Consider the following 8,625-nt stretch of genomic DNA (forward strand, 5'->3'; position numbering starts at 1 on the left):
ATCAATATATAGTCAGTGGCATAAAAAGTTGAGCCTGTCTATTACGCACTACAAAGTAGACGAAAACACATATCAATATATAGTCAATGGCATAAAACAATGAACAGAGTTTTTAAGAAGTAAGTTGAGCCTGTCTATTACGCACTACAAAGTAGAGGAAAACACATATCAATATATAGTCAATGGCATAAAAAAATGAACTGAGTTTTTAAGAAGCAAAACTGAGTTTTTAAGAAGCAAGTTGAGCCTGTCTATTACGCACTACAAAGTAGAGGAAAACACATATCAATATATAGTCAATGGCATAAAACAATGAAATTGAAATCAGAGATAGCAAATTTATAAGTTCAGTTATGCCACACTTGCACCAAGTGATGCTACTGCTAAGAAATTTTATACTGTGCATCCGAAAGTGAAACTTTTAGAGTATTGGAAGGAGCTAAGTTTTTAAGAAGCAAAATGCAGCTTCTGTATACCAGAAGTGTCACCCATTAACAAAAGCATCTTTGAAATCAGAGATAGCAAATTGACATTGATTTTTGCTGCATCGAGTTGCTTTCCTAAGAGCAAAAGGCAGGCAAAAGCCTTAATGACAAAACTATTACACACTGCAGTCGATCTGATTCAAGTTCTTATCTAACTTATGAAGTTATTAGGACACGGACATTGACTGTAGGCCGAGAGATACATGCTGTCTGCAGTTGAGCAGAGTCGGTGATGGCGGACCCAAATGCATATTTGAAGCATCCGTTGTACACCTGTAATAGAGAAAGAAGCGGGGAAATAAGACAATGCGCAAGATAATCTAAAAGAGATGTTAGTCTTTTTTTGGTTTCTTTTTTCTTTGTCTTTCGACTTTTACGATGTCAATGATCAGAAGAGTCATGAGAATAAGTGCTAAGAGAAACAATGCTGTGAGTTCAGTAAGTTGGCTTATGCTAATGGATTCCATGTTATGTGAAGCGGGGAGGTGTGCCAATTTATACAAAAGTTCAACGTGTTTGTAAGGTGGTTTTAAGTGTGAATGGTGCTAAAATACTTGAGGTGCAATTAAGTGGTCGATAAGACATGGGGAGCAAATGGGATATGGAATGATGTATTTGGCGGTAGAAGTGATGTATCTGACATCGGGCAATCTTGGTGGTAGATCTAGGTGCAGAAATAATCTTGAAGATCAGATTGGATCAAGGCAGTATTTAATGATGGGCATATCTATCTGACATGGGGTTGAAATGGCATATGGAATGATGGATGTGGCGGCAGTAGTAAATGCGAAATTAGGTGCCCCTTTGAGTCTGTGGCGGTAGATTAAATATGATCAGTATTTAATGATGGGCATATCGATCTGACATGGGGTGCAAATGGCATATGGAAGCGGCAGGGCATATCGATGTGACATGGATGAAATCGGACCCTGAAACCGCACCCTATGATGAGCAAGAAGCTGTTTGCACTACTACTGGATTAGGGTTTGTTGAAGAGATCAAAATAGATCCACTGTCCTTTTATGATCTCAACAAGATTAAACCCCGAATATGGAATAAATACAAAAATTTTAAGAGCAAACCTTGTGTCGCACGCACTCACTGTTAAACTAAACTCTATAGAAGCCAACATTAGTTATTATATGGCATTTGCCTTTATTGCATATCTGAAAACACCAACATATTTCTGCTTAGATGATTTACAAGAAATAAATCAATAAAGTTCTTTACTCCTGTTGACCTGAAGCTATTTTTATATCACGTTTAAAGAAAAGTAGTGCATATCAGATTGCATAGCATTGTCAAGACATGATCAGTCATAGAGAGTAACTCGAGAGTTAGATCATAGTAATTCGTATGGGATTAGTTTACAAGTGATCATAACACCTACTACCTACTAGTCTTAAGCATGCACATTGTATATATTGAACATAGTCTACAAAGTAGATCATAAGCATATCTGTAATCAAAGCACATCACAGTAAGTAAGCTAAGTACAAGCAATGGTTAGTAACAAGTAACAAACACAGAAAGGTGATCATAATGCTTTTGGTATTTGTTCATCGACTCCCTCGCAGAGCCTACAATTCAATGAAACCATGCTGAAAATACAACACTTCCTCATTAAATTAAAATCCAGGCATCAATTTGACCAATCAGAACACTGACCCTACTGGGAATATAAAACTTATTGGCCTTGAAAAATACGATTATGCATTATAACTCAAGAAAATGTTATGATTATAACTTATACCATTATGGGACTTTCTGAATCAATGCAATCATTTTATACATATTACAAAACTAACAATGAATATAGTCACCTTGTTATTACTATTAAGATAAAAAATGAAGCCAGGGGATTTAAAAAAACCTGGAAGTTCAATGATTCCTTGAAGAGAAAGAGGCCAGTTAATCCCGAAACCAAAAAATTGGTAGCAAAGTTCACAACTGTAGCTTGCAACGAAGTTAGAGCCTTAAGACTACTGACATAGCAGCTCCACATTGTCACATTCAATAAAACCACACCTGCATAACCCAACAGCTGAAACATCCTATCAAACTGCAACAAGAAGAAGTGTAGAAGTTACACAAAGCTGTCTAATAAACAATGTACAAAGACCAATACAGACACAATGATGAAATCATGTTTTTGCAAAGTTCAAACTTGAATTTTACCATTTTTCGATCCTTATTAGGTCCTTTCAGACACTTTCGAAAGAGAACTATGAGTAAATCTCAATCAATATCATGCCCATCCAGCCAATGAGGCATTGGCTCACTCGTGAGGATGACAGATTGTTACGTCATTCACCAGGGTTCTACTACTGATGTGGTCTGCCCACCTATATGCAATGAGTTTCACGTTTTTATATCACGTTTAAAGCAAACTAGTGCATATCAGATTGCATAGCATTGTCAAGACATGATCAGTCATAGAGAGTAACTCGAGAGTTAGATCATAGTAATTCGTATGGGATTAGTTTACAAGTGATCATAACACCTACTACCTACTAGTCTTAAGCATGCACATTGTATATATTGAACATAGTCTACAAAGTAGATCATAAGCATATCTGTAATCAAAGCACATCACAGTAAGTAAGCTAAGTACAAGCAATGGTTAGTAACAAGTAACAAACACCGAAAGGTGATCATAATGCTTTTGGTATTTGTTCCTCGACTCCCTCGCAGAGCCTACAATTCAATGAAACCATGCTGAAAATACAACACTTCCTCATTAAATTAAAATCCAGGCATCAATTTGACCAATCAGAACACTGACCCTACTGGGAATATAAAACTTATTGGCCTTGAAAAATACGATTATGCATTATAACTCAAGAAAATGTTATGATTATAACTTATACCATTATGGGACTTTCTGAATCAATGCAATCATTTTATACATATTACAAAACTAACAATGAATATAGTCACCTTGTTATTACTATTAAGATAAAAAATGAAGCCAGGGGATTTAAAAAAACCTGGAAGTTCAATGATTCCTTGAAGAGAAAGAGGCCAGTTAATCCCGAAACCAAAAAATTGGTAGCAAAGTTCACAACTGTAGCTTGCAACGAAGTTAGAGCCTTAAGACTGCTGACATAGCAGCTCCACATTGTCACATTCAATAAAACCACACCTGCATAACCCAACAGCTGAAACATCCTATCAAACTGCAACAAGAAGAAGTGTAGAAGTTACACAAAGCTGTCTAATAAACAATGTACAAAGACCAATACAGACACAATGATGAAATCATGTTTTTGCAAAGTTCAAACTTGAATTTTACCATTTTTCGATCCTTATTAGGTCCTTTCAGAAACTTTCGAAAGAGAACTATGAGTAAATCTCAATCAATATCATGCCCATCCAGCCAATGAGGCATTGGCTCACTCGTGAGGATGACAGATTGTTACGTCATTCACCAGGGTTCTACTACTGATGTGGTCTGCCCACCTATATGCAATGAGTTTCAAAGGGATGAAATCGAATACAACTTTTCAGTGTTTTTGGTAATTACTGTCCCACAGACCAGGTAGCTAAGCGGGAATCCACTCTTTATGGTGTAGCCCTTTTGAAGGCTTGTATTGAAGATAAAAAACAAAACAAAACATGTATATGTGATAACTTATACCATTATGGGACTTTCTGAATCAATGCAATCATTTTATACATATTACAAAACTAACAATGAATATAGTCACCTTGTTATTACTATTAAGATAAAAAATGAAACCAGGGGATTTAAAAAAACCTGGAAGTTCAACAAGAAGAAGTGTAGAAGTTACACAAAGCTGTCTAATAAACAATGGCATATCTGTAATCAAAGCACATCACAGTAAGTAAGCTAAGTACAAACGATGGAGAAGCTAAGTACCCACTACTTATGGAATAAACTTTAAAGCATGGTTAGTAACAAGTAACAAACACAGAAAGGTGATCATAATGCTTTTGGTATTTGTTCCTCGACTCCCTCGCAGAGCCTACAATTCAATGAAACCATGCTGAAAATACAACACTTCCTCATTAAATTAAATTCCAGGCATCAATTTGACCAATCAGAACACTCGTGACCTTCCCAAAATTTGACCCAAGTATAGTCCATAGAGTGATAAACAAAGACCAATACGGACACAATGATAAAATCATGTTTTTGCAAAGTTCAAACTTGAATTTTACCCTTTTTCGGTCCTTATTAGGTCCTTTCAGAAACTTTCGAAAGAGAACTATGAGTAAATCTCAATCAATATCATGCCCATCGAGCCAATGAGGCATTGGCTCACTCGTGAGGATGACAGAGTGTTACATCATTCACGAGGGTTCTACTACTGATGTGGTCTGCCCACCTATATACCTAGTCTGGCACAAATGGCCCGAGAGAGAAATTCATAAAAGAATAAAATTTGAAATAAATAGTTCTAGAATAATAATTCTGAAGTCATAATTAATGTATATTTACAGAGTGCAAAGGCAACAGCAACAGTCCCAAACAAGAGAGTGTAGAACCACCATTGTGGGATGTCAGGGTATTTGCGCATCAATTTAGTATGGATATCAGGCCGATTGTTTTTGGATGCTGCTACAGCACGCTGCCATATTTCCCTGCACCATAACAACGCATGTCATTTAAACTAACATCCATAATTGATGATCTTGCAAGAAAGCAGTAATGGAAGTCAAGTCAATACAAAAATCAGAACTTACTTCCCATAGAATAGAGCGACATGGGTAATTGTAAAAGCAATGGTTGCAAATCCAAACCCATAAGTCAGAGCAAAATACAATCTCATATGTATTTGACCATTCTGATTGTAAGCAGCGAGATCCAGCTCAAATTTATTGTTCACAATCTGTGAAATATTATAGTTTTGACCTTGGGCTGTGAACAAATCGGAGCTGAAAATAGGAAAAGCCTTTGCATTGTACATGTTAGTACTCCAATAAGCAAGAGGGACTGCAAAGTATACTACGAAGACATAACCAACCATGACATTCATAATGGCAAAGAATGGAGAAATAAGAGGACTGAACAAGAAGTCTGCGATGGTGCTCCAATCGAAACCAAAGGCAGCTAGTCCGAGGCCATTCATGCTGGAGCCAATCTGCTGTGCTGTGACAGAGTGAGGCCAAATCCAGCACACCCACGATACACTGGTCAGGGTTGAGAATAGATAACCATGGAATACATAGTAGCAAAAGCTGCAGGTCATGGCCATGAAGAAGAAGGTGTTACGAGACATCCCCTTTCCATGGTCTTTCTCATGCAGTACCCTGCATGTCAAACACAGAACCTTCTCCATTACCAATTCTCACAGTATAATTAAATGAAAAGTAACTCAATAAGTGGACTGGCTAAATTTGTTTTCAGAATTTCGTAAGAACTATTTTTCTGAATTTCACAACGAGAAATTATTAAATTTAACCACTTATCAAGTAGTAGATCCATTAACACCACTATTATTTACTTAAAACATTCCCAAGAAATATTGACATTTTTATTATACCGGAACAGGGTCACCTGGACCAGTGTAACTTATGGAGCAGTCCAGCCCATCAGTATCCTCATCTTGCAAAAAGAATGCTGGAAGATGCAACCATACCATGTAGCTCAGAGCCAATCTAGATATGTAAATTCTTTAAATTCCATAGATGTGTGTTCAATGCACAGCGACAACTAGAGGTGAAAAGAACAATCCCTTAGAGCCATGGTAGGTCCCACATAGCTTTTTGTGTAGGATGATTTCTATGTTATGTCGACAATGGTTACATACAAATAAAATGATGGTTAACAGTAATATATAGAATTTGCATGTGCTACGCGTGTCCTACTGCTTCACCACCAGAGGTTTAACGAAAGACCAAGTGCCTTCACAGAAACTCAGCTGCCAAACAAACAACTTTTCACAAAGGATGGACCGGGAGTAGCCCTGACCGTGTCTCATGTCTCACCACGTCTCACCAGCCCAGTAAACCCTGCTGCAGGAGGGAGTTATAAGCTTAGGTCTGTGCTGCGATAAATCGATTGTATTGACATTTGATAGCTATTTATAAACAGTCTGAAAACTGAGATGACTGTATATTTACAAATGGCCGAAGCCATGAAAAAGAATTCTCTTCAACAGGGGAGAAAAACTTCAAAATTGAACAGAGACGGAAATGTCTTCACATATGGCATTCACCTCAGGAGCAACAGACTTGAAGGGTTGAAGTCTTTGACCTGATAAGGAAAGAGGACGAATATTTAACAAAGAGTATAGGTAATGGAATGTTGAGGACGCCGAGAGAAAGTTATACTATCCAAGCGCCGGGACAATACCTGAAACACATGAACATCGTTACAAAAGAATAATTAAATTGATTACTGAATAGAACTCGAACTTAAATTAGAGTATTGACTGTATGAGGAAAAATGAAAGGAAGAACCTCATAGTTTTATCTCGGAACAAAAGTTCGGCATCCGTCAACCCACCTGCAATTAGGAAGAAATAAGTTCTTTCTGGAAAACAAAGAAAAAGAAATGATTACAAAAAATATAGATTACAGTAAACTCTGAAGCTATAACGGTTACAAATTCGAGGCAATTAGGAGAAATATTATCATAGGTTTTTGTTAGCAGTACAAAAAAATGTAATTTTATAATAACAACTTCGCTTACATGCATTTTGACAGATGTTCGCTTACATGCATTTTGACAGATGTTGTCTTGCTTGCTCTTGACGCTCAGCTTGTACTGCACGGAACGGCCTCCCACTTCCCACCCCGAAGGTGTCATCAGCTGCAGCCATGTCAAAATAAAGCCAGATGGAAGAGGTGTCAAAATAAAACCAGATGGAAGCGGCGTCTAAATTTAACCCAAACGTTCGTTTTTTAACAGATACTAAGATCGATTGGGATGCTTACATGTCACAGGCACTCCGACAAGAGTGGAGGAGATTTAGCAGATTTAGCAAAGGTAAAGCTGTAATCAATTCTCTCTGTTTCATCCTGCCATCTGATTTCTGCACATCATAATCTGGATTGCGAGCAGTGATACCATAAACAACTTCTTTCGACTGCAAAATCAGAGCGATACCTGACGATGACTGACCTGCGACCATTAAATCAAGAAATTACAGTTTTGCAACGCGTTCAATGATGGGAATGTTGAGCTCTATCACTGCTTACTGAGTGAAGAATAGTGGAATATTGCCTTGAAGTGAGAACAAGTGGAGCAGTGCATGCAAGGATGAAAGGAAGAGGTTTCAGGTGAAAGTACTGATAATTCATGGTGGAAGGAGCAAGGACCATGTTCTTCAAGCCATCAATCTAGCCAGCCTGCACAACCTGCACAAAGGTGAGTTTTTTGTTTCATAATGGAAATTGATTTTGCAACAAGAACAGCAGGTACTGTTGGCATTATGATTCAAGTGTTGTCCTTGATGGCAACTCACTCAGAGGATGGTACAGGTGATGGCAACTTAATCAGAAGACAGATCTTAGTACAACATGCCAAGGAAGTTCATATACGCATGTTCGTTAAGCCCAAGTCGCGTGTACATGCTAGTTGGATTCAGAAAAAGCGCGTGTATGTGGAAAAGTATCTTTGGTCCATGGTGGTTAGTCCTTGGAAGTTGTGCCTATGATTTCGGACCATTGTGTCTCGACGGGCGTGTCGATCCCTAGTTTTGAAGTTGATGGTATTATGTTACTATGGTTTTGGCTCTTGGTATTGAGCTAGGCCTAAGACTATATAAGGAGAAGAAGATCATTAGGCAAGATTATCTTTCGACAAGGCTTGAATATCTAAGAGAGAGAGAGATCTGATATGCAAGTTCTGGGTTGCTTGATCTAAGCCAAGGAGAGATCACATCGGTTGATGGAAGACTAGATCTAAGGATAGATCGGGATCTAATGGTTTGAAATGCACTATCATGATATGGTTGATTATGCGTATTTCTAGATCTGCATATTGTCGCAATGCTATGTTCTGGGTCTAACTAATGTCTGGTACAGCTGCAAATTGAGAAAGTTTATTTTTAGATCTGTACGCAGGTTGGCTTCGGTAAAAGCGCGTGTATACGCGGGTTTTGCTCATTGAAGTAGCGTATATCTTTTGAAGCTTGATTTTGGGTTTACAGTGGGGTCTGACTGTTAT

The 8,625-nt window shown here is 37.8% G+C and overlaps 2 protein-coding genes across 5 annotated transcripts; both read right to left on the minus strand.

Annotated features, from left to right (window-relative positions):
• Positions 1-371: 371 nt before the first annotated feature.
• Positions 372-4,531, minus strand: LOC149171769 (uncharacterized). Of its 2 annotated transcripts, none has more exons than XM_089427591.1 (5): positions 3,781-4,531; positions 3,476-3,630; positions 2,664-2,830; positions 2,359-2,547; positions 372-758 (listed from the first exon to the last, which is right to left on the minus strand). In XM_089427591.1, the coding sequence occupies exons 3-5, from the start codon at positions 2,664-2,666 to the stop codon at positions 642-644; spliced, it is 309 nt and encodes a 102-aa protein (XP_089283717.1). In that variant the 5' UTR covers positions 2,667-2,830; positions 3,476-3,630; positions 3,781-4,531; the 3' UTR covers positions 372-641. The 2 variants fall into 2 exon arrangements, with proteins under 2 accessions (XP_089283717.1, XP_089283716.1); XM_089427590.1 differs by having other exon boundaries at positions 3,476-3,664; positions 3,781-4,528.
• A 162-nt stretch (positions 4,532-4,693) lies between these two features.
• On the minus strand, positions 4,694-5,420 carry LOC149171770 (oligopeptide transporter 4-like). 3 transcript variants are annotated; one of them, XM_089427594.1, is made up of 3 exons: positions 5,196-5,420; positions 5,001-5,093; positions 4,694-4,850 (listed from the first exon to the last, which is right to left on the minus strand). In XM_089427594.1, coding segments are annotated over exons 1-3 (318 nt in total). In that variant the 5' UTR covers position 5,420; the 3' UTR covers positions 4,694-4,849. The 3 variants fall into 3 exon arrangements, with proteins under 3 accessions (XP_089283720.1, XP_089283718.1, XP_089283719.1); XM_089427593.1 differs by having other exon boundaries at positions 4,784-4,850; positions 4,951-5,093; XM_089427592.1 differs by having other exon boundaries at positions 4,694-5,093.
• Between the last annotated feature and the right edge of the window lie 3,205 nt (positions 5,421-8,625).

The sequence above is a fragment of the Pinus tabuliformis genome, chromosome 4_2, assembly GCF_031772625.1.
Source record: "Pinus tabuliformis cultivar Carrire ecotype Pingquan chromosome 4_2, CPIR1, whole genome shotgun sequence".
Taxonomy (NCBI): Eukaryota; Viridiplantae; Streptophyta; class Pinopsida; order Pinales; family Pinaceae; genus Pinus; species Pinus tabuliformis.